Source organism: Cenococcum geophilum (assembly GCF_001692895.1).
Source record: "Cenococcum geophilum 1.58 unplaced genomic scaffold K441scaffold_16, whole genome shotgun sequence".
Lineage (NCBI taxonomy): Eukaryota > Fungi > Ascomycota > Dothideomycetes > Gloniales > Gloniaceae > Cenococcum > Cenococcum geophilum.
The window spans coordinates 1,914,077-1,940,026 of record NW_027137574.1 but is presented as its reverse complement, the minus strand read 5'-3'; the positions used below and the strand labels follow the sequence as shown (position 1 = coordinate 1,940,026).

Here is a 25,950-nt window from a genome sequence, read left to right as displayed (position 1 = left end):
CCTAAAAATTAAATAGCAAGATTAATAGTTTAAAGTATTAGTAAATAGTGGAGTAATAAGGAACCATATCTCACTAATAGCAGTTAAAAGAATAGGGCTACCACATAGGTAGAAAAAGTACCCCTACCTATTAATAACAATTTTAGGAGATTCGATAGCCTATAGAGGAGGCGTCATTAATCTTAAAACAGGACCAATTTAGATAACCATTAAAGGGAGGCAAGTCAAGATGTCTTTCAATATATTACTATTAGGGAATAATAAGGCAGTATTGGGAATGCCTTAGTTACAGGAATATAATCCAAAGATTAATTAGGTTATAGGTTAGGTCAATATTAGAGATATATAATAACATAAGATGTAATAACAAACTAAGTTAGTATAGTACTAAGTCAGAGCGACATATAAGGAGACTAATTAAGGATTAAGCCATATACCAAAAAGATACCATAAGTATAGTAAGAAGCTATAGTTACTAGAAAGTAAAAAGCTGTTAGATTATACAGTATAGGACTATAAGATAGAGCTAGAACTAGGAACGAGTTTAAGGTTCTACCTAACTTATAAGTTAATAGAAAAAGAGTTATAAGCACTTAAGGAGTTTATCCAGGAAAATCTTTAAAAAGGATATATTAGACCATTACAGTTATTAGCGGGATATCCAGTACTATTCGTACCAAAGAAAAATGGAAAACTTAGGCTATATATTAACTATAGACAGTTAAATAGCATTACTAAAAAGGATAAGTATCCTTTACCCTTAATTAGCAAAATCTAAGATAGGATCAGCAATACGCAAATCTTTACAAAGATAGATCTAAGATAGGCGTACCATCAAATTAGAATTAAGGAAGGCGATAAATAAAAGGCAGCTTTTAGGTTAAAGGAAGGACTATACAAGCTATTAGTTATACAATTCGGGCTTACAAACGCACTAGCAACGTTTTAGAAGCGCATTAACAATATATTAAAAGAACATTTAGATAAATTTATTATGGTATACCTTAACGATATTATTATTTACTTAATAAGCGAGGAAGAATATAAAGAACACGTTAAATAGGTCTTAAAGAGACTATAAGAAAAACAGATGCCAATAGTAATTAAAAAATGTAAGTTCTTCACCAAGAAAACTAATTTTATTAGATTTATTATTAAACTAGGCTAATTTAGCATAGATCCCAAGAAGATTAAGGCTATAGTAAATTAGCAAGAACTAGGGAATGTAATACAGTTAAGGTTATTTATAGGGTTCTGCAATTACTATAGAAGGTTTATAGCTTAATAGTTAAAGGATATTAAGCTACTTACGAGATTAATAAAGAAGGAAGAACTATAGGTATAGGGAGAGGAACAAAAGAAACTATTTAAGAGAATTAAACAGTTATTTACCTAGGAGCCAGTTCTTAAAATCTATTAACTATAGCTAGAGACAGTAGTTAAAACGGATGCATTAGACTATATACTAGAAGCGTACTTTTTATAGAAATATAAGGATAGATAGCACCTAGTGGCATACTATAGTTAAAAGATAATATTACTAGAACTAAACTATAACATCTATAATAAGGAGTTATTAGGTATAGTTACAGCACTAAAGAAATAGAGGTTATTCTTATAAGGCATAAAAAACTATTTATAGTTAAGACGGATTATAAAAACCTAACGGGGTTCCTAATAACAAAAGAACTTAATTATAGATAGGTTAGATAGGTAGAGATGCTTATAGAATACTATTTTAAAATTTAGTATACTAAGGGTACAGAGAATACACGAGCAGATGCTCTAAGTAAAAAGGCTAAACTATAAAATAATAAAAAGCCATTAGGGGCTTTATTGCGAAGAGATATAGACAGATTAATTAGATATAATTATCTAAAGATTACGGTAATATAAGAAGAGAAAACCCATAAATTACTAGAGAGTAATTAGATAATAAAGATCCTAGACGCATAAACAAAAGATCCGGACTTAGAGTAGTATAAAAATTAAGAAGTAATATACGTGCTAAGATCCATTATAAAGGAGTTTATTAAGTTATTTTATAAAGGACTAACTTAAGGATACAACGGAGCTATAGGCTTAGTGTTAAGACTTTAAGAGGAGTATATTATTAATGGAATTTAGGGACTAGCTAGGCAAGTTATAAAGGAATATTTAGATTATTAAAGAAATAAACTAACGAGGCATAAGCTATATAGAGAGCTATAACCTATTAAAATACTAGAGAGACTATAGGAGGTTATATTATAGGACTTTATTATTAAGTTACTAAAGTTAAGAAACCCTATTACCAGACAAGATTATAATGCGATCTTAGTAATAATAGATAAGCTTATAAAGTAGGGATACTTTATAGCGTGCATAGAAGAAATATTAGCGGAAGATGTCGCTAGAATCTATGTTAAAGAAGTGTTTATAAGATATAGAGTACTAAGTAAAATTATATTAGACAGAGATTTAAGATTCGTAGTAGTATTCTAGGAAGTGTTTTTAGCAAAGTAAGGAGTTTAAGTAGTAACTTCCACTGTATATTATCTATAGACAGACGGTTAAACGGAAAGATTAAATTAGACACTAGAACAGTATTTAAGGTATTATATTAATTATGCATAGAATAATTAGGTATCGCTACTACTAGTTATACAGTTTATATATAATATAACACTATAAGAAGGAATAGGTATGTTACTATTTAAAGCGAATTACGGATATAAGCTAAGAACCTTACTATCGCTATATTAAGTAAAGAAGATAAGTAGCATAGCTAAGTAAAGAATAAAGAGCTTAATAAATCTTTATATAGACCTTACGGAAATAGCTAAGGTGGTATAGTAAAGAATAAAAAAGTACTACGATGCTAAGAGATCTAAGGGACTAGATCTTAAGGAGGGAGATAAAGTATAGCTACTATATAAAAATTTCAAGAGTTAACAACTAAGTAAGAAGTTAGACCACGTTAAACTAGGACCTTTTAAAATTATATAAAGAATTTTACTAGTTACGTTTAAGTTAAACCTACTAGCCAGAATAAAGATCTACCCTATATAGCATATCGCAATGCTAGAGCTAGCACACGGGAATATTAAGCCGCCAATTTATAAGGCAGACACGTATAGAGGACAAGAAGAAGATAAATAGTAAGTTTTAAAGATCGTTAGTTATAAGGACGTAGATAATAAAATATAGTATAAAGTAAAGTAGATAGGCTATAATAAGATTACCTAGGAGCTACTAGAGAACCTAAAGAACGCTATAGGAAAGGTATAGGAGTATTAGAAGAAAAAAGGTCAGGCAACATTAATAAAGAGGAATCGCCGAAGAATAAGTCACCTAAGGGGGACCTAGGAAGAGCGACTGCCAAACTACTTAGAGTTATTTCCTTCTCTATTAGAAGAGAATCCGTTCTTTTATTACTAAGTTCCTACAGACCTTACTCTATAAGCTTCTACTCCTTAAAACGAACTTTCTTACGAACTTTCTTAAGACAAATTAGTTAAGTAGACGCAGTAAGACAAGAATTAAGAGCCCGTTGTTAAGTATTAGTAGCCTCTTTCTTAGCGTCACGCGAATAATAAAGTTCTGCTAAAGCAACGGACAACTTATTATTAAGCTTCGCAGCAGTAAATTAAACATAAAACCCTATGATAAATTACTTAGGGAACTTAGAGACTATTAAGAGTTATAGGACGCGTATACTTAGCGTTAGAAACCAAGTAAATATTATAAGATAATTAAATGTTTACTCTAGTGCACTTTAAATAAAAGGAAGGTTGCCGGGATAAAGGACTTACTAACGCAATATAAACTAACCCCTCTTTCGCACAATAAGAATATGAAGATAGTATTACTTTACCAAGCGACAGTATAGAAGAAACTATACGCGTATAATAAAGAGTTAAAGAAGAAGAAGGTGCTTTAGGCATTATAAGTAATAATATTAACTAAATTAATTAGACGGATATCGCACCTTTAGTAAACGACTTAGAGATGCTAGGTATCTTTAAGGACGAAGATAAAAAGAAAGGAGATGGTGTTATAGACGCTTTAAGTACAATATTACGACTACTTAGAGAGGAGTTAGAAGAAGCTAGTTAGTTAATATAAGCACGGTCCAGAATGGAACCTATAGAACTATATAACGAGGAATAGTAAGCAGAGTCACGTAATATAATCTATGTAATTTATATAATCTATAAGATCTATAACAGAGCGAATAGAGCAGATAGAGCAGATAGAGTAACAACTTTCTTAGGAGTACGGTTGTGTATTTAAGGACCCACAGTCCCTACCTAGATAGTTCCTTCCTTGTAGTAATTCTTAGAATATAATTAGAGTTAATCTGGTAGGCAACCACTCCACTAGTTATTATTACGTTATTGACTTACTTACAATACCTATATACCTAGCCTATTAACAAGTCCACCGTAGTCTCTACTACAAGGCTCCGTTATATCTCACCAATCTATCTTATTCCAATCGTGTCCTTATAGCCCCTTATCTACAAGATCCCCTTATAAATGCTAAGTATATACACGGCTAGTATCTAGCGGAAGTTTAGGAGTTAGGTAACTTAATATTTTAACTAAAAAGATTTCTTACGGAAGAATACTTAGACGGATAATAGTAGTAGGAATGCCTAGAGAATACGTGTTTATAGTATATTAAAGATAAAAAGCGAACTAGGTATTAGCTAAAAAGCGAGTTAAGTATATAAGGATTAAGCAGCTAATAATTAGGAAAAGTAAAGGCCTACAAAACTAGAAAGAGCTAGTAGTAGAGCCTTAGACCCTTGAAGGAATTTAAGAATAATACCTAAATTTATAAGTTAAATTGCAAGATTAGCAGTTTAAAGCGCTAATAGATAGTAGAGTAACGTAAAACTATATTTTACTAGCAGTAGTTAAGAGAATAGGACTACCTTATAGATAGAAGGAGTAATTTTACCTATTAATTACGATTTTAGGAGATCTAATAACCTATAGAGGAGGGATTATTAATCTTAAAATAGGACCTATTTAAATAACTATTAAAGGAAGACAAATCGAGATATCTTTTAATATTCTACTATTGGGATAAGATAAGGCAGTATTAGGGATGCCTTAGTTATAGGAATATAATCTAAGGATCAATTAGATTATAGGTTAGATTAATATTAGAAATACTTAACGCCGCCAGATATAATAATAAGCTAAGTTAGTATAGTACTAAGTTAGAGCAATATATAAAGAGACTGAGTAAGGCTTAAGTTATATATTAAAGAGATACTATAAGTACGGCAAGAAACTATAGTTACTAAAAAGTGAGAAGCTGTTAGATTATATAGCATAGGACTATAAGATAGAGTTAGAACTAAAAATAAGTCTAAAGTTTTTTCTAATTTATAAGCTTACTAAAGAAGAAGGCAGAGTACTAAAAGAGTTTGTCTAAGAAAATTTATAAAAGGGATATATTAGACCATTGCAGTTATCAGCGGGTTATCCAGTACTATTTATACTAAAGAAGAATAGTAAACTAAGGCTGTGTATCGACTATAGATAATTAAATAGCATTACTTAAAAAGACAGGTATTTTTTACCCTTAATTAGCGAAATCTAAGATAGGATAGGTAACGCGCAAATCTTTATAAAGATAGATCTAAGATAGGCATACTATTAGATTAGAATTAAGGAAGGTAATAAATAAAAGGCAGCCTTTAGGTTAAAGGAAGGGCTATATAAACCATTAGTTATGCAATTTAGGCTTATAAACGCACTAGCAACGTTCTAGAAGCGTATTAATAATATGTTAGAAGAACACTTAGATGAATTTATTATAGCATACCTTAATATTATTATTATTTACTTAATAACTAAGGAAGAATACGGGGAACACGTTAAATAGGTCTTAAAGAGACTATAGGAAGAATAGATGCTAGTAGTAATTAAGAAATACAAGTTCTTTACTAGGAAGACTAATTTTATTGGATTTATTATTAAACTAAGCTAACTTAGTATAAACCTAAAGAAGATCGAGGCTATAGTAAATTGGTAAGAACTAGAGAACGTTATATAGTTAAGATTATTTTTAGGGTTTTATAATTACTGTAGAAGGTTTATAGCGCAATAGTTAAAGGATATTAAACTATTTACGCGATTAATAAAGAAAGAAGAACTATAGGTATAGGGGAAAAAGCAATAAGAGTTATTTAAGAAAGTTAAAAAGTTATTTACCTAGGAGCTAGTTCTTAAGATCTATTAACTAGGACTAGAGACGGTTATAGAAATAGATATATTAGACTATATATTAGGGGCGTACTTTATATAAAAATACTAAGATAAATGGCACCTAGTGGCATATTATAGTTAAAAGATAACATTACTAGAGTTAAACTATAATATCTATAACAAGGAGTTATTAGGTATAGTTACAGTATTAAAAAAATAGAAAGCATTCTTATAAGGTATAGAGAAACTATTTATAGTTAAGATAGATTATAAAAACCTTATAGGATTCCTAACAATAAAGGAACTTAACTAAAGATAGGTTAGATAGGCAGAGATACTTATAGAATACTATTTTAAGATTTAATATACTAAGGGTATAGATAACACATAAGCGGATGCTCTAAGTTAAAAGGCTAAACTATAAAATAATAAAAAGCTATTAGGGGCTTTACTGCGAAAAGATATAGACGGATTAATTAGGTATAATTATCTAAAAATTATAGTAACTTAAGAGAGTAATAAACTAGAGAAAGTCTATAAGATACTAGAAAGCTTTTAGGTATAAAGAATTCTAAAAGCATAGCTAGAAGATCTATAGACGAATATATACGAAAATCGAGAAGTAAAGTATATCTTAAGAAGTATAGCAGAGTAATTTATAGAAGAATTCTATAAGAGATTAACTTAGGGACATAATAGAGCTACGGGCTTAGTGTTAAGACTTTAAGAGGAGTATATTATTAACGGAATCTAAAATATCGTAAGAAAAGTTATAAAGGAATGTTTAGATTGCTAAAGAAATAAATTAATAAGGTATAAGCTATATAGAGGGCTACAACCTATTAAAATACTAGAGAGACTATAGGAGGTTATATTATAGGACTTTATTATTAAGTTNCTAAANTTAANAGATCCTATTACCGGATAAGATTATAACGTAATCTTAGTAATAGTAGATAAGCTTATAAAGTAGGGATACTTTATAGTATATATAGAAGAAATATTAGTAGAAGATATCGCTAGAATCTATATTAAAGAAGTGTTTATAAGATATAGAGCACTAAGCAAAATTATATTAAATAGAGATCTAAGATTTATAGTAGCATTTTAGGAGGTATTCTTAGCAGAATAAGGGGTTTAAGCAGCAACTTTTACCGTATATTACCTGTAGACAGACGGTTAAACGGAAAGATTAAATTAGATACTAGAGCAGTATTTAAGGTATTATATTAATTATATATAGAATAATTAGGTATCGCTATTACTAGTTATATAGTTTGTATATAATATAATACCTTAAGAAGGAATAGGTATATTACTATTTAAGGCAAATTATAGATATAAGTCGAGAACATCGTTATTACTACAGTAAGTAAAGAAAATAAGTAGCATAGCTAAAGAAAGAATAAAGACGTTAATAAATCTTTATATAGACCTTATAGAATTAGTAAAGAAAGTATAAGAGAAAATAAAAAAGTACTATAATGCTAAAAGATCTAAGGGACTAGATTTTAAGGAGGGAGATAAAGTATGGCTACTATACAAAAATTTTAAGAGTCGATAACTAAGTAAGAAGTTGGACTATGTTAGACTAGGACCTTTTAAAATTATATAGAGGATTTTACTAGTTATGTTTAAGTTAAACCTACTAGCTAAAATAAAGATCTACCCTATATAGTATATTATAATACTAGAGCTAGTATATAGGAATATTAAGCCACTAATTTATAAAGTAGACACGTATAGAGGATAGGAAGAAGATAAATAGTAAGTTTAAAAAAAGCCGTAACAGCAGCGAAACCAGCCTAAAACCACTTAATAAAGCAACCCGATATCGGAATCCTATTCCCCGCACCAAGAAACCCTATAAAACCACGTCGCCCCCTATCTAGAGCATAGGGGACGACGGAGGGGCGCAGGCTTCCTACTAGAGTCGCGAGAGTCGCGACGCGCGGGAGCCGAACTATAAACCAGGTGGGCAATAACGTAAAAAGGACAGCTGCCAGTAATAGTAAAAACTAAAGGAAATACTTAAACAAATTAAAGACGATCTTATAAAAGAGGAGGAAGAAACTCTACGGCACTAAATACTTACCTCTGTTTAAGAGGCAATATAGTATATTAAAGCCCTTTTAACGCGTCTAGTCCCCTAGACAACCTAAAAATAAAAGACTAAGGCCTAGCTTAACCGAATTAAAGCTAGTATTAAGAAAATCCAAAAAGAAACGCGTAAAGGAGGACCCCTAGGCCTAGGAGTTCCCCTAGTATAGGTCTAAACCTAGGCAGCCGTCGCTGCGCAGGCGGCCCACACGGTAAACGCAGTTGCGGCACTATAGAGAGCGAGTGTATGCGTCCAGCTTAAGGAGCCCTAGGGCCACGAACTAGGGGAGCTTCTTAAGACTATTTAAAGAATAATACTAAGCGCATATACCGTACGCACCCTTAATAGTAAAGATATAGATATTTATATCCCCTCCTAAATAATAAAGGACTAAATCCTAAACGGGCTAAACGCGCTAGGACTTAGGATACTAAGGAAAGATTACCTCCTAGAAGTACCGGGAGTCCTACTTAAGACTCTAATTAACAGTAAAAGGGACGTAAATAATTTAGAATTAACTTAATCTATTTATAAAGCTATAAAGTGCCTTATACCTAGAATAGCTATTAGCTAGATCTAATGGCTATATAACCCTAAAGCGCAGGCGAAACGCTAGGTAAGCTCTAGCAGCGCCTAAAGAGAACCTAAGAAGACTAAGGGAATAATTATAATTAGCGTCCTAACCTAAGCAATTTAGCAAAAGATTGTAAAAAGTAGGATAGTTATTAAATCCTAGCTTTTTAAGACTAGGCTATTTAAGAATAGCGTAATTATAAAGTAATACTACCGCTATAATTAATAGGGGTATATATAAAGCGTATACGGAAAGTAAATAAAATATAGGCAATATGCGGGACCATATAACACCACAGATTGCCCTAAGAAAAGAGTATCCTATATTAACTGCGGTAAAGCCTATAAAGTATAGCAAAGAAAGAAGTATAGGACCTTTTAAAGCTACCTTAAAGGTATCTAAATAAAGAGGATAGCCCTCTTAACGCAGTCGCTCCGTATATAAGAAGCCGCAGAAATAATATACCAACCCTTAATACCAGGAAACCTTATAATTAGCACTAATAAGAAAAGAGAATAGGAAATGTTTTACCTAGGGACCTAAGAATAACCACTTAAACGGGGACTAGGTAAACTATCTTTTATTAAAATAGCAAGTAGAGATAGATTATAATTAAGGCTCCGGCTTCACGCTAATAAAGTAATAATAATTAATAGCGAAAACGATAAGGAATAGGACACAGACATAGATAAGCCTATACCTACTTTAAATGAGTAAGTATATAATTATCCAGTATAACTACGGAAATGCAAACTAAGGGGCGTATCGCCCCTTCTTCGACAGCGTTACACTAGCGGACTACTAGGTTCTCGCAATTTAGGAGCCGGCATATAATAGATATACTAAATTAATATACTGCCCTAGGGGATTTACACTTATATACGACGCTCTCCCCATAATAAAGGTCTGCTTTATAATTAGCCGGAATATTAACGCCGTGTATTAAAAGCGTAGATAGTACGGCCCCTTTACCGTAGCCCTCTGGGTACGCCTAAAGGGGCTAGAGGCTATAATTATTAATATCTATAACCCGCGCGAAAATGGCCCTTAAATTAGGGCATGGCCTAAGGTTAAAATGGCTATTAAGGAAGCTAAGGGAGAAATTATACTCTTAGGTGACTTTAATGCCTACCACCCAATATAAAGTAGAAAGCATATAGCTAGCAAAGAGTAGGTAGAACGCCTTCTGGCCGAAACTAACGCTAGAGGCCTAGTACTCGCCACACTAAAAGGAGAGCCTATATGGAAAAGAGGGTAATAGGAGAGTATAATAGACCTTACGTTTATATCACTAGATCTATATAAAAAAGTTAACTTTTATAGTATAGTTAAGGAATAGGCCCTTATAAGAGACTATATACTAATCCGTATCCAAATTAATAACGCTAGCTATCCGCTAGCGGAACGCCAGCACCTCGCCCTTAAGAAGCTAGACTTATAGGGCTTTCTCTAAAGTATTTAGAAGCTTAACTAGGCTATATCTAAAGACCCCTTTTAAGCCCTTTAGGAAGGGATTAAGTAAGCACTTAAAGAACACTGCCTATAAGTATAGCCTAGCCGGTAAGCCCGTTAAGAATAGTCGCCATAGGCTATATAGCTCTACGCCGGCGCCTAATAGGCGTAATAATAGCTCTAAGCTTATAACAACCCCAAGGACTACTAAAGATATTTAGCATTAAACAATTAACTGTAAAAAGAGACTAGGAGAGTTAGTCGTAATAACTAAAGACGCTTTATTTATAAAATTACTAAAGATTAGTTAAAACCATACAATAAGGGACTTTGGACTCTATTAAAATGGAGTAAAAAAGTAAGCATAGCAAAGGCGGACCCCTATCTACTAGACCTTAGAAGGTCTACTAAGAATCCCTTAACAGATAATAATATTATAAAGGCTGATATCCTTACAGCTAAATTCTTTCCTAAAACTAGAATAGCAGACCTTAGCGATATAAAGACAATAAGGGAACAAAATATGCTTAATATTAGCCCCACTATCTTAATAGAAGAAATTAGTAAGCTTATTATAAGTCTTCTAAATGAAAAAGCCCTAGGGCTAGATAGTATACCAAATGAGGTCCTTAAAGTAGTTACCCTAATTATTATAAAAGATTTAGCAGAAGTAGCCAGTTATTACTTTACTAGCGGAATAATACCAGAAAGCCTTAAAGAATCTATAACTATAGTATTATATAAAAAAGGAAAGAAAGACTACTCTTTCCTAGGCAGCTATAGACCAATTACCCTTAAAAACACGCTAGTAAAAGTCCTAGAAAAGTATGTAGCTAATATTATATCTAAGGCTGCGGAGGAGTAGGGGCTACTTTCTTAGAACTAGATGGGAGTAAGGCGTAAACGATCTATACTATTAGCGGTAGGACTGCTTAGCTCCTATATATAAACGGCATGGTAAACGCGCCGCGGGTATATAGTGTTAATACTAAGCCTAGACTTAGCAGGGGCATTTAACAACGTCTCCTATAAAAGGCTCCTCTATATTCTAAAAAAAAAGGCTTTTTAAAGTAGCTTATAGACTTTGTATAAAGCTTTCTAATAGTATATAAAACCCGTATTAAGTTTATAGGATATAAGAGTAACTAGATTTAGACACAGACAGGCATCCCCTAAGGGTTACCCTTATTACTAATCTTATTCCTCTTTTTTATATTAAAGCTATTAGAGGAATTCCAGCGCCCTAATAGCGGCACGCTAGGGTTTAGCTTTATAGACAATATAAACCTTATTACCTAGGGGGACTCTACAGCAGAGAACTGTCAATAATTAGAGGCCGCTTATAACTACTACACTATATAGGCAAATTAATATAGGGCGGCGTTCGCCCCTAAGAAGTACTAGCTTATACACTTTATAAGGCGACGACGCCACGCTACTGTAGACCTTATATCTATTATGCGTATCACCGGCTGCGAGACAGCCCCTTAGAAAACCAGCATACAAGTCCTAGGGATCTAGGTAGACCCTAAGCTCTAATAAAAAGAGTAGGTTAAAAAGGCCGCGAGTAAGGGCTTAGTAGCCTTTAAAGCGATATTAAGGATTACCACGTCTATATAGGGCCCATTAATGCGCCGCTTACGCCTCCTATATACAGCCACCGTCCGACTAGCAATGCTATATAGCGCCTAAGTATAGGAAGTACGGGATAATAGCGGAACGCTAGTAAAAAGCTTGCTTAAACTACTATAGAAAGTCTAGAACTAGTGTCTCTGTAGGGTTATAGGGGTATACTAGCGAACACTAATAGCTGCAATAGAGAAGGAAGCGGCTATTCCCCTAATCTAACTCTATATTAAAACGATAGCCCTCTAAAGAGCTGCTAAGATAGCCTCTAATAGGGTAGAAAAGAAATTAGTAGAGGTACTTAAAGGTATCTAAAATATATTAGTAAAGCGCCGGTAAAAAACAAAACGGCTATTAGTACTATTAGAAGCGCTTAGGGAACGCGTAAAAAACTGTAAAAATGAGATATAAGGCTTCCTTGCGCACTAGAAGGACTATATAGAGTAGGAAGCTATAATAAACCCCCGCAAGCGTAGCCAGCGAAACGCCGGCAGAGCGTAGGTAGAGCGCCGCTACCGCATAGGAGGTCACTAGCACTAAAGGCAGGCAACCACCTTTATCGCGAAATGGGTAGATTTAAAATGGCGATAATAGTAGTAGGTAAAGGCTAAAGACCGCATAGAAACTACGTGGAAGACCCTATAGGGAAAACCTATAATCCCATTATATAAAGGCCTAATAAAAGTAAAGGCTATAGTACTATTTTTTCTTTATATAGAGGTAATAGGGCTTAATATATGGCTTATATCCGTTAGTATACCGGCGGTTCTCCTACGGTGCAAATGCGGCTAGATAAGGTAGATAATCTACTATATGCTATTCTAGTATCCAAACTACTAAAGGGCGGACTTTATAGCAAAATGCGCCTCGGAACGCCTTTAGGATATTTTAAATAATAAAGAAAGCGCCTAAGCGGCAGCAAAATGGCTGGTACAGTTAGGTATTTTACCCTAGTTTTAGGTAGTAAAGGTAATAAATGCAAAAAATATATATGGATACTAGCCCTTTTAAAGCCTAGAGGACTGGTAAAAGAATAAGGGTAAAAGGATAAGGAAAGAAGGGGGTAGAGTAAGATTGTCCGTAAAGCGCGGCTAGTTGGCTTAATATACAGACTTAAAGGCAGGTAGAAGGCGAGCCGCCGGCGCTCCGATATCGGAACGCTGCCATCTCTCCAGCGTGGCCCGAGGTGGGGTTTTCTCTAGGTTAGAGTTTTTCCTATAGAAGGTATTAGCCTACGTGGACCCACTAGGGGGACCGGGACGGGCGGTAAATTGAATTTATTATTAATAACGTACTAGGAATAAGAAATAGCCTAAATACCTTAACTACGCTTAATCTACTACTCTAGTCTAAGGTATACGTATAGCGTAAAAAGGGAGAATAGTTAGGCCTATATTAACTTATTATAATTAATAGTTAGACTTATACTATTTAGATACCTTACAGACCTACTTAATTCCATTTAACTGTTATTAAGCCTTACTATAAAGATAGCAGCTCTAAGCCTTCGCAGGATGCTATAGAAAATGCCCTAAAGGAGAGCTACGATTAACGTGCTTTAGAAGGCAACTATAATTCTAATATAATTATAGTAAATACGCCGCAACTATAACGCGGTAGAGGTCGCCTAAAGGGATTATAAAATTGCTAATATCTTATTAATTTTAAAGAGCAATTTATTGCCGCTATTAAGAATAGAGTTAAGCTGTTAATGGCCTTTATAATAGCTAAAGAGAAGGCTGACTTTAAACTCGTAAAATAGCTCTAAAAGGAAGGTTATATTATAACTTTAGGAGCTCCTTTCTAAGTATCTAATAAGTAGGAGATTGATAGTCTTATTGCAAGAGGAGTCTTTAAATTTAAAAAGTATAACCCTACTAAATTTAATAGAGTCCGCATCTTTAAGTTAAGAATAGTTAATAAAATTAAGGGCAAAGCTACTAATACCCTATTTAAGAAATTAAGGCTTATTATCTAAGGTTATAACGATAATAGTAAGGAGGTAATTCTTACATAATTTCCTATAATTTAACGAGCTAGTTAGCGAGTTATTGTTGTACTAGCTCCCTCCCTAATAAAGAATAAAATGGTGGTCTATCTGTAAGATATTATTTAGGCATACACCTAATTAGAGACGCACCTTTAGCGCTTAATATTAGCATACCTTCTAGAGCAAATTCGCTACTAATATCCTAAAGATACAATTATAGTTATACTTAAGCCATTATATAGAATTGCAGAGGTAGGAACTTATTAGTAGGCTACCTATAGTAAGCACTATAAAGAGAAGCTTTTAATAACTACTTCTATATTTAATCCCTGCTTCCTTATTATAACTACAGAAACTCTATTTAGAATTATTGGCATATAAACTAATAATATAATTATTTTAGGAGACGATTAGTTCTTAACTCTTAAAAAAGATAAGCTAGTAAAGGCAAATCTTATAGCAAAGCCAAAGGAAAAGCTTAATTTAATAATACTATTACTTTTTAATAGATGCATCCTCTCCCTAAATGAGGATTCTATTGCTTTACGCCAGAAGGGTTAAGGCAAGAAGATTAATATTATTAATGTTAACTCTCTAAAACAAGGATATATAGAGTAACGCGCTTATAGAGCTTACGTTACTTCTATCTATTAACCTAAGGCTTTATTTAATCTCTCTGTTGCCGCCTAATACTAGAAACTAACTAAGGATAACGTTCTTACCCTAAATAAATGTCTTTTTTAGTAAATAAACCATCTTAATCGGGGACTACTCTACATACCTATTAATCTTCCTACCGTTAAGCTCTTTATATTTATTAATAGATTATTTATAAATAATAAAGATTTTAGCTCCTAGCTAGGATATAAGATTATTATCGCGAACGAATTTACTGGAGAGAATAATCTTACGATCTATAGTAATCTTATTTATTAGAGCTTAACTAAGAGTAAACGCGTTACTTAAAGCGTTCTAGCGTTAGAGATATATAGAATAGTTAGCGGAGTTAATATAGTAATTACAATTGGAACTACCCTAAAAATAATTATAGATTAACTTAAACTTCCCGATATCCCTATAATTGTATATACCGACTTATATTCCCTCTACAAGTGTTTAGTTAAGCTTAGTACTATAAAGGAAAAGCGCCTTATAATCGATATTATGGCACTTTAGCAATCCTATAAGCGTTAAAAACTCTTTAAGATTTAATAGATTAATAGCTAAGATAACCTAGTAGATATAATAATAAAGGCGAACCCAAACAAGGCACTAAAGACGTTTATTAATACAAATACTCTACGTATATAAGTTAAAGGTTAGGTTAAAAGGGAGTCCCTAAAAATTTCTTAGTTATATAAGGTCTTAAGATATCTAGGAACTTTAACTACCGGTTAAAGTTATCTAATTAGCCAGATTCTATAGACCCTAACTTAACCTAGCTAATTAGGATTTTCTATCCCTAGGATGGAAAATTGCTATTGGCTTGCTTATAACTAGCGCCTTAGCGGCCCTAATATAATATACACTTACGACTCTAAGCAAGAAAGCACTACATACTAAGAGGCAAATTTTAGGACAGTAAGACTTATATTATAATAGCAATAGTAAGTAAGGAGGATTAGTATTTGTTACGCTAGTTAAGCAGTATTTATATATAGATAGCAACTATAAAAAAAGAGTTGCTAGTGTTAGGAATAAGGCAAGCGGTCATTACGTAACGCCGCGGCACTAGTGTGGTGAGGAGTCTTAAGCTCCTTGCCCTCCCTCATTCCAATCAAAAATAAGCTTTATTAACCAACATCACTGTAACCTACTCGAGTAGTCGTTATTGGTGAGTCACCCTGTGTGACCAACACAAATATTTACTTTAGTGCACTCTAAGCAAGAGAACGGTTATCGCGAAGATGGACTTGCTAACGTAATATAGACTAACCCCTCTTTCGAACAACGAGAATACAGAGATAGTATAATCTCACTAAAAGATAATATTATAGTAATAGTGCGAGCACGACGTTAGGCGTATAAGGAAGAAATTGCTTTAGGTATAATAAGTAATAATATTAACTAAATTAATTAGACGGATATTACACCTCTAGTAAATAACTTAGAGATATTTTAAATCTTTAAGGACAAAGATAAAGAGGAGGGAGATAGTATTACGGACGCTTTAAGTATAATATTATAACTACTTAGGAAAGAGACGAAAGAAGCTAGTTAGTTAATTTAGGTATAGTCTAAGATAAAGCTAATAGAACTATATAATAAGGAATAGTAACTAAAGTTATATAATATACTATATATTAAACGAGAGGAATAGGAGGAACTTACGTACCTTATATATAAGGCGTATATTACGTATAAGAAGGATTTTATAGGAGTACGGTTGTGTATTTAAGGACCCTTAGTCCCTACCTAGATAGTTCCTTCCTTATAGTAATTCTTAAAATATAATTAGAGTTAATCTGTTAGGCAACCACTCTACTAGTTATTATTACATTGTTAACTTCTATACTTGCATTTCCTATACACCTAGCCCAATAATAGGACCTATCGTAGTTCTTACTACAAGGTTCCGTTATAGGAGGAACTCCATAATATATATATTCTAGAAAAGATTTTTAAAAAAGAGCTAGATATTTTAGGGTTGCTTTTACTATTAATATCCTCTATAACCTATACCTTAAGGAATTTCTTAATATTGGAGTTGTTTTACTACTATAGTATTTATATTACCTATAGCTTTTAGCGCTAAAAAAAAGGGCTCTACCGTTATCTAATTCGCCTTTAATAACTAGTAAGGGGTATAGTTACTTACTTTTAAAGTAACGGAGATATAGAGGACGGTATTAAGGGGGAAAGGGGGTTAATATTAGAGAGTAGGGAGAATAAGAACGCGTTGGTATTTACCTAAATACTAAAAGCGCATAACTTATAAAGTAGTATTTATATTATAAAAAGGTAATTAATTATAAAGGAGACTAATCTAGCTTAACCTATTAGCCTATTAGGTTAAATAGGTATTATTAAAGAGTTAAATATATAGGTAAAAGTATCTCTTATATAAAATTGCGAAAATTAAAGTTGAGCGCTATAGAGTTCCGCACTAAAGGCCCTTAGATAGCAGGGCAAACTTAAGGTTGGTGGATAGCTGATTGGTTGAAAAAAGTGGCGTTTTCTTAGGCGGAGACTAGTGACATTTTAGTGTTAGTGAGTGCGCCTTAAGTTCTGCCCCTGTCTTCTGAGTCGCTCTGAGATAATACCTTTCCGCTACTACTACACAAATCGTCACCTATAACGTGTCTGATTTCCTGCTCATAATTCTCGATCTGTTACCGTTAAAATCTCTTCCCCCCTGGTCCGCTTTCCAAACCCTCTTTGGTTTTTTTTTTTGCCCCTCCTTCGTGTGTCGTTGTGAGTTTTAGATTGTCTTGGTTCGAAGGTTTCTGCGTCCTTTAGATTGGCCATATGCTCTAACGATTTCAAATGCTGTTTTGACTTCCTATATGCTTTTTCGACCCGGACATCTGTATCTTACACACTCTTTAGCAGCCGGATCGGTATCAGACCATGCCTCAGGATGTTTGAAGATTTCCGTACGCGCCTCCGCGTGGCAATGAGCTATCTGGAGTTCGTTTGTGGGCTTTTGAGTAGGCAAGTAGCAGTTCCGGATCGCAGTTTCGTGGCCTTGTTGCTCCTGCCTCACTGTATCCACCAATGGAGTAACTAGCTGGATTTGCTAATAGTAGCGGATAATCAAGACACGAATACGAATACCGCCTACACACTCCCTACTGACGATATGCCAATTATGGGTTTGTGCCTACAGCGTTCATAGTACAGCTCGCTGCAACTTGACCGACATCTTGATCCACTATTTGGGACAATGGTATGTCTCATACCTCCGGGAGTTTGCGGCAAGATTGATTCAAATCGCCTCAGTACAAAGCCACCGTCAGTATCAAATTGGTCAGTGTCATATATGATTGGTTGCCGTTTCTTGAAAGCCTCGCTCCAGCATGGCGAAGCGAAAGTTTGTTCGACTGGATGCCTTGTCCTACGTAGCGGATAGCTAGACGAGGACCTGATGTGTTACCATGCGCCATGCATGTGGCTGGTGCAATGCAAGTTGTTCATCATCTTAAGAATCCCATTTCTGATGATATTCTCCGGGTAATAGGAATGGACGTGGCCCACCTTCATTGGTCAAAGATGACATCTTTAGGAAGGTATGCAGCCCTGCATATTCCAAGATATTCTGTAATTTACCTGGCTACTTCATCGCAGACCTGGCTTCTTTAAAACCATGGAATGCTGTCATTTCATGAGGCGAACCGGACCTAAAACTTCCTACTTGGTAAAAATCTTTCCTTATAATTTCCAAGATTGGCAGAAGATAAACTTCTTTCACGTGTTCGAGAACGATTGTGACATGTATCATCGGACACTGTTTCACCATTCCGTAACGTCATCTTAGATATACCACACACCTGGCCAACGATGTGTTCCCCGATAACTACCGAAGGGGCTGAAATCATGCCAGACCAATTATTTCCACAAGGTTGTTGACGAATCGCTAACTGCCCTTGCCTTGAAATGTGCTGTGTTGACAAGGTTTGTGGATACGCCGGAATTGGCCAAACATGCAGATGCGCTCCTCAAATCAACGCTTGACATATTATGCGGGACATCGAAACACATCATCGACATGCATGGTAACAGCTCGCTGGGAGGAGGTGTGCATGCTTCGCGTCTTCACTGATAAAGTATCTTCTAGCCATTGCGGATGGATGAGCAGAGATACGAAGAAAGAAACCTGAAGTCTTCATTCTTTCCAACCTATTACGTCTCGTTTTATAACCACACGTGTGATATACTTTCGAGCCACATAAACTCTCTTCTGTCTACAGGCCGTGATGAGTTCTCCGGTTGAAGGTTCCCCGGTTGAAGGCCCCCCCGGGCTGGCGGAAAGATATGAAAGAAAGATGAGGGAGCGTTTGCAGAGTGGAGCAGACGCACTAGAGCAAAAACGAATTCAGGACCACGGGAACCGGCTGCAAGAGGTTCGGGGTGTTCCTGGATTAGCCTTATCTAGGGAAATCGATTCATCTGAGGAATCTGCTCCGAAAGTTCCGCTTAAGCCGGCTCCAAAGCCAGAGGGCTTAACAATCAGTACAGGGTCGAATCAAGAGCCTGACGATATCCAGTGTTAGTTTTCACAGCCCATCCTTGAATTTATTGCATGTACGGAAGACTGATTGAAGGCTGCGATGTCCAGTTGTCCCTTCATCCTCTGAATCAACAGATTCAGTTGAGGCATCACCTAAAACCGCTGTTGCCTCTATTGCCTCGAGTTTGCAAAGCACGCCACTACCCAATGATCCTGTCATTGAAGTCCTGCAGCACGAGCTGGGGAAAGTAAAGGATGAGGTAGAACAGCTGAAGCAGGCTCGGGACGAACGGAACGAGCAGATAAGGCACCTCCAGGAGCAACTTAATGAAGCCCAAGAGAAGTATCATCTCTCTATTGGCACTGTGAAGGAGGAAGTCACAACACTCTCCGAAACCGTAGACCATTTACGGCGAGAGCTGGAAAAGACTAGGCGCGAAAGAGATGAGTATGCCAAGGAGGTTAGAGAATTGCAAGATAAGGAGGCGCGTTTGAACGATGAACTACATAACGAGAGAATAAGCAGACGAAAGTTCATTCAAGAAGGGGCGGAGAAAGACCTCAATGCAGAGCAGGAAAGGAACAGGCTTCTTAGAATCATTGAAGAGCTATCTCGCCAAAAACCTATCCCTAAGGAGAGACGGCCGGCCGAGAAAGTGATTCAGCAGCAGAGAGAGCCGCAACTGGCTTGGCTGGAATTGGATCCTCTTGACTTGTCTTCGATGCATTTGGTTCCGCTGGAAGAGGAGACTGGTGAAAGTGCCCAACAATTCCAGCCGAAGAAGCTAGAAAGGAAATTCAGGAAAACACAGATGTACACGGGGAGTAGGGCAAACATGGCTGTCCGGAAATGGCGGGGGGGCCATGGTACTTTCAACTTACCCGGAGGAACTTTTGTTTTGGGGTAACAAGTCAAAAGAGGCCATGGATTTGGTACAATTCGTCGACGTGAGCGTGCGATTTCATTTGGACAGGAGCTTGCTGTTAGTCTGGGTATTGATATGCTCCTATTCTTCTGCTTCTTTTTGTCAGTAACAGAGCATAGCCTTGGGCAGATTACGCATTGGCATGGCGCGTTCCAGTTTCCTAGCATTTCTACGGGTAAACTACCATATCTACTTGCTTCGAGGTGGGATGTCGGTGTTTCGGGTACTTGAGTTATTTTCTCCCAGCATTTTCGTCGTTCGGCTGCTTACTTTCAATTCCTTCCACTACCACGGAGCAGTGTCGTTGGAATCAGCGCAGTAAAAATGTAAAACACGCTAACACCAAGAGCATGGCCCATGATCTGACGCAGCTTAGGCCTGGGTCATTTCATTGTTGCCACAACATATTTAAGTTAAGCTGTTAAAGACCTTAACAACCAAATATACAGAGTAACTCTTACAGCTTTCTTAATAAGTCTTTGCTTAGTTAGGGTTCTATTATGACTCACTTTCACCTTTCTAAACAGTTTGACGCCCTTCACGAGGGCGTGACTAGGGAGTACAGGAATCTGGCTTGCAATGATTGAACGATCCGGGCCTCGGGCTTATTATGTACATACGTAAGATCAAAGTTTAATATATACAGATATCTAGAAGAACCCGGCATATTTAAGAACGCCTTCCGCACAATGACATTATAATGCGAGCCACAATGTCAACCTCCAACCAAACGCCCAGAGACGCAACGCACTTCACATGAGAATTTTCTCCGGCTTCGATGGCCTCTCGAACTTATCCGTTTTAGCAGACCTCAACGGCTTCCCTTGAATCTCCCCCTCCACGGCCTGTAATAGATCATCTTCTCGCGTAGCATTTGTCGCCCATATGCGACTAACACTCAGGTCAAATGGCCCCGGTAACCTGTCAATAAGTCCAATACCTATTGTGCGTACTTTCTGCGTCAGCATCTCACGCTGTGGCTCTACTACTTGCCCGTGGTTTGTCCGCACAAACTCGTCCCACTTGATGAGCACCGTCTCCCATTCCCCCGGTGTCTTCGTGTATAGCCGGTGCTGGTGGATGTCTGTAGGTACGATTGATTCGGTCTGAACGTTGATGAAATATTTGCGGCCATCGGATTTGAATTGGAGAGCTAGGTAAGTGTATGGGTCGACGTCCCATAACGATTTGCCGAATAGGGTGAAACGCCGGTCTAATGTCCTCCACGCCGCGTATCCGGTCCTCTGAATGTGTGGCTGATCTTTTGGGAGCTCAATTGAGATATTCCCGTGGAAGCGGATATGAGATGGCTCCTTCCCCACTGCCGGGTGATAATCCAAGTTTACGGTGGAGAAGCCTCCAATATCTTGATCGGACATTTTCTTGCATAGTGCGAGAGAGCCTGGGCTGTCGAGGTAGATGAGGGGGTATGGCTTCTCAGGAATGGTGATGCCCTCGAATTTCAGAGCTGTAGTAATTACGTATTAGCTATTGAATGACTGATTGCAGGTGAATTGTTACTGTAAACTCACTGGAGACAGACAAGCGCTTAAATTCGTCTAGACTGCGCTTCAGGAAGCCCGGAGCAAGACACCGTGGTGAAGGTCGCATGGTGCAATGCAAGAATGTGAAGGTGCAGCAATTGTCGCCTTGGTGTTCGGTGCGCTTGTGCCATTCCTCAACACCACCACCACCAAAAAGCTATGATCCATGACGAAACACCTCGGCTTCTCCTTTCCCCGTACGCTAAACCGCTGTAGGTAACCAGACTTCGTAAATTTCTTGATCGGCCCTTTTCGACATTCCTCTTTCTAACTGCACAACCACCCATTCACTCCTTACTCCCTAATCTTTGCTAATAAAGTGCTTCAATTGTGTGAGCTTGCTGTTTCATCTCCTCATCCTCCCGCGCTGCCGGCATTGCCCAATAAATCCGCATTCGCCATCGACTATACATGACCTTGGCAACCTCCTCCCCGTCTCAACAACTTCGAGAAGACCCGGCACCACTCCAGCAGAGTCTACTGCCACAATCGCGAGAGACTGGAGATGTGCTCCCACAGAAGCAGGCCGACGGGACACCGGTAACCGCAAAGAAGTCGCCTTTTGCGAAATCATGGGCACACTTAATCGCAGGAGGGTAATGCATCGTCTCCTCCCGATTCCTCTTCCAAGTACTGATCCGGCACTTACACAGTCTTGGCGGAATGGCCTCCGCAACCCTCACCGCCCCTCTCGACGTCCTGAAAACCCGCCTCCAATCCACCTACTACCAGCAACATCTCGCGGCCTCGCGGTCCGCGCGCGGCCTGCCTCCCATCGAAACCATGTCGCTAGCCCGGAGCTCGCTCCAGCACGTGCGCGAGACGTTCCAGATCCTGTACGAAGTGCCGCGCGTGGAGGGCTGGCGCGCGCTGTTCAAGGGCCTCGGGCCGAACCTGATCGGCGTGGTGCCCGCGCGCGCCATTAATTTCTACGCCTACGGCAACGGCAAGCGCCTCATCAGCTCGTACTTCAACCACGGGCAGGAGGCCGCGTGGGTCCATCTGTGCGCCGCGGCCGCCGCGGGCATCGTGACGTGCACGGCGACGAACCCGATTTGGCTCGTCAAGACGCGGCTGCAGCTGGACAAGTCGCACCATGCTGACGGGGCGGGGCGGCAGTACAAAAATGCGCTGGACTGCACGATGCAGACGCTGCGGAATGAGGGGATTCGAGGGCTGTATCGTGGGCTCAGCGCGAGCTATCTGGGGGTTACTGAGAGCACGCTGCAGTGGGTGCTGTATGAGCAGATGAAGCTGGGGCTGTCGAGGCGCGAGCAGAGGTTATTGGCATCGGGGAGGGAGCCCGGGGTCTGGGATCAGACGGTTTCGTGGACGGGGAAGCTGTGTGCGGCCGGGAGTGCGAAGTTTGTGGCGGCGCTGATCACGTATCCGCACGAGGTACGTCCCTATCCTACTCCTCTCCCTTTCGGGAAATGCTCTCTCCCTCAGCTAGCTCTGCTTCCATCAACATATCTGACTCCCTCTCTCAGGTCGTCCGCACCCGCCTCCGGCAAGCTCCGATGCAAGACGGCCATCTAAAATATACTGGCCTCGCACAGTGTTTCCGGCTGATCTGGAAAGAAGAAGGCATGGCCGCGCTATACGGCGGGCTCGTCCCGCACATGCTACGCGTGGTGCCCAGTGCCGCAATCATGTTCGGCACCTACGAAACCGTGTTGCATCTACTTGGCACTTCGTCACAAGTCTAACCACGTCTTCTCTCAACCCATTACGTATGTTTGTATTTACGGTCTGGACGAGCAACGCAGTCGGCTGATTTTGGCCGTGAGAGCTGAATGAAATCTGAATGGGAAAACTACTCTACTCTTTATGTAATATATGCCGGAACGGCTGTCGGAGCTCGGTTGTACAAAAAAAAGGGAGTTTAGGTGGATATTAGACGGCCGTCGGTGGCCCGGTGTCTTTGTATTTATATGTATATTGCATATTAGCCGCACCTGGGGCTAGAGGTGTTTCAGGCGGCATTGGGAAGGGAATCCATGCTCAGGCACTCACAATAGGATGAATAATTGCATATCTCATTGTGTTCGAATGCGTAAAGTACAGTTGGATGGGCCATATTGAAATGGGTAGGAGAATACTAACGTATGCGTATCCTTAATTTGTGGTGTCATAGCTATAGATACCCGAGGGAAACTGGGAATTCTTATGTATGTAGTCCCGAAGTCCTCCAGACGTTCGTATAAAACTGACATAATATGGTAAGGACTCAACAACGCTTTTATAAACAGTATATGAGACCGGGTATAGCAACGAACAAAATTACGACCGTGTGTATTATAATACGGCCTCCAACGCCCCCTAATCCAGCCCCCCAGTCTCCCCCTGCAACTCCGCCTCCTCCTTCTCCCCCTTAACCTTCTCCTTCCCCTTCCCAGGCACTCTCTCCTCAAACCTCTCCCTCGCCTCCGGAAACTCCTCTAGCTCCGCGATCGCCTCCTCCCTCTTTAGCTTCCCCCCCTTAACATCCTCAACCAACCTCTCCGCAAACGCCCCGGCCACCAAACTAACCGTCTCCTGCCACTCCCCCTTCTGCGCCGCCGCGAGCGCGAGCGCAAAATGCGCATGNTCAGGCTTCGCAAACAACTTCCGCTTATCCGCGTACTTCTTCTCCGCCAGCAGGACCAGGCGGGCGCACAGCGCAGCATGCGGCGCCGCGAGCGTCCAGAACGACGCATCGAGGCGCAGGCTCGGGTACGAGCCGGAGGCGGAGAAGGAGCGCGCGAGGAAAGGGTCCGCGCCGGCGTCGAGCAGCGCGGCGGCGTTGGCCGGGCGCGCGGCCTGCAGGGCGCACTGGAAGGGCGTCTGGGCGTTGGACTGGTTGACGAGGCGGGGGGGCTGGCGCGCGAGGGCTTGGCGGAGCAGCGGCAGGAATGGTGTTGCGGCGAGGCGGTGCAGGAGGGACGGGCCCTGTGTCTTTTTGGGGGGCCCGAAGACGTTGCCGCTTTCTGGGCGGAAGTAGGGGCGCAGGCTGTTGATGAGTGAGAGGAATTCGGTGTCTTCGGGCTCTAGGGAGGGTGGGGTCGGCACGTCTTCATTCATGAGGGTGAGGGTTGCGAAGGCTTGGCGTGTGCGGATGGCTTTGCTAAGGAGGTCGGGGAGGCCGTCGGGAGGGTATTTGGTCTTGTCGCGTGCGAGCAGTGCGCTGGCAAGGCTGTGGCGGCCGGCGAAGTCTTCGCGTGGGAAGTTGGGCGCGTCGAAGAGGACTGATTCGAGGGTGGAGAGGGGGTCATCGAGCTCTTTGTCCCGCAGCTTTGTTGCCTCGTTGCTGTCGCGGATATAGCGCATTATGAAGAGAGCGACGCCGATGTGGCTGTTTTCGACGGCGACTTCCATGGGCGTGGTCTTTTCGCCCTTGACCTCGCGGCAGTGCAAGGGGTCAGCTTTGCGCTTCAGGAGCTCCTCGACGGCCCAGGTGAGCCCTACTTCAGCTGCGCCGTACAAGGGAGTACGCTTTTGAGAATCCCAGACGTCGAATTTGCTTGATCTTTCGAGAAACATCAGGGTCCTGACGACGGTTGTGCCGTAGCGCATGGCGGCGTATCCAATACCGGATAGATCTTTCCGCTCTGCTTCGGGGAGGCGAGCTAACTGTCTTTCCCAGAACAGTTCCGCGGCACGACGGTTGCGTGAGAGGACTGCAACATCAAGCGGTGTGTTTCCGTGATTGTTTTTGATTGATAGATCTGGCCCCCGGTCAAAATCGAGGAGTATTCGGGCGATGACATCGTCCCATTCTTCTCCGCGTCTTGCCTTGTAGTCGTCTACCTCTTCCTTGAAATCGATTCTGTAGTCGTTAGTTGAGAAGTTTCCTCGGTCTATGAATTCTCGCATTGACTTGTTGTTCTCCTTGGGATTCATAGCCACTACATGCAGTGGTGTCCAGCCATATTTGTCCTTGGAGTCTATCCTGGCACCGTTGATGATGAGGAGCTCGACCATGTGCCGGGATCGCTCTATAGTCGCCAGATGAAGCGGCGTCCATCCCTCTGCACATTTTGCTTCTATATACTTTTTTTTTGATGCCAAACGCGCTGCTTTCTTGAGATAGGATCCAGATACGGCGTAGTGGAGAGGTGTCCAGCCGAGATCGCTGTCGGTTTTGTTGAATAGGAGCGCCCGTTTGCATCCAGGTACAGGGTCCAGACTGCGCGGTACAGGGGTATAATTAGGGGGATAAGATGGCTTGCAATACCAGCGCTCAAAGGTCTTGTCGATTGGATTTCTCTTGTCGTCTAATGGGGCCATGATGACTGCGGCCGCTTCGTGTGCTATAAGGAACGTGTGTAAGAGGGAAAGCTAGATGATGCTGGACCGGCCCAACTAGCCGGCCTCAACTG

General features: G+C 39.3%; 4 protein-coding genes across 4 annotated transcripts; 2 read left to right on the top strand and 2 right to left on the bottom strand.

Annotated features, from left to right (window-relative positions):
• Window positions 1–18,762: 18,762 nt before the first annotated feature.
• Window positions 18,763–20,107, top strand: K441DRAFT_72164 (uncharacterized protein). Its single transcript, XM_067654063.1, has 2 exons — window positions 18,763–19,157; window positions 19,228–20,107. The coding sequence occupies exons 1-2, from the start codon at window positions 18,866–18,868 to the stop codon at window positions 20,025–20,027; spliced, it is 1,092 nt and encodes a 363-aa protein (XP_067505206.1). The 5' UTR covers window positions 18,763–18,865; the 3' UTR covers window positions 20,028–20,107.
• Window positions 20,108–20,608: 501 nt separating this feature from the next.
• On the bottom strand, window positions 20,609–21,717 carry K441DRAFT_609225 (CIA30-domain-containing protein). Its single transcript, XM_067645506.1, has 2 exons — window positions 21,578–21,717; window positions 20,609–21,513 (listed from the first exon to the last, which is right to left on the bottom strand). The coding sequence occupies exons 1-2, from the start codon at window positions 21,654–21,656 to the stop codon at window positions 20,798–20,800; spliced, it is 795 nt and encodes a 264-aa protein (XP_067505205.1). The 5' UTR covers window positions 21,657–21,717; the 3' UTR covers window positions 20,609–20,797.
• Window positions 21,718–22,000: 283 nt separating this feature from the next.
• K441DRAFT_686534 (mitochondrial carrier) lies at window positions 22,001–23,298 on the top strand (the record flags this gene model as incomplete). The annotated part of the gene is made up of 3 exons (XM_067652001.1): window positions 22,001–22,185; window positions 22,243–22,987; window positions 23,080–23,298. The coding sequence occupies 3 exons, from the start codon at window positions 22,001–22,003 to the stop codon at window positions 23,296–23,298; spliced, it is 1,149 nt and encodes a 382-aa protein (XP_067505204.1).
• A 613-nt stretch (window positions 23,299–23,911) lies between these two features.
• Window positions 23,912–25,892, bottom strand: K441DRAFT_695648 (ankyrin; the record flags this gene model as incomplete). The annotated part of the gene is made up of 1 exon (XM_067652828.1): window positions 23,912–25,892. Exon 1 carries the CDS (start codon window positions 25,856–25,858, stop codon window positions 23,912–23,914), a length of 1,947 nt encoding a protein of 648 aa, XP_067505203.1. The 5' UTR covers window positions 25,859–25,892.
• Window positions 25,893–25,950: the final 58 nt, after the last annotated feature.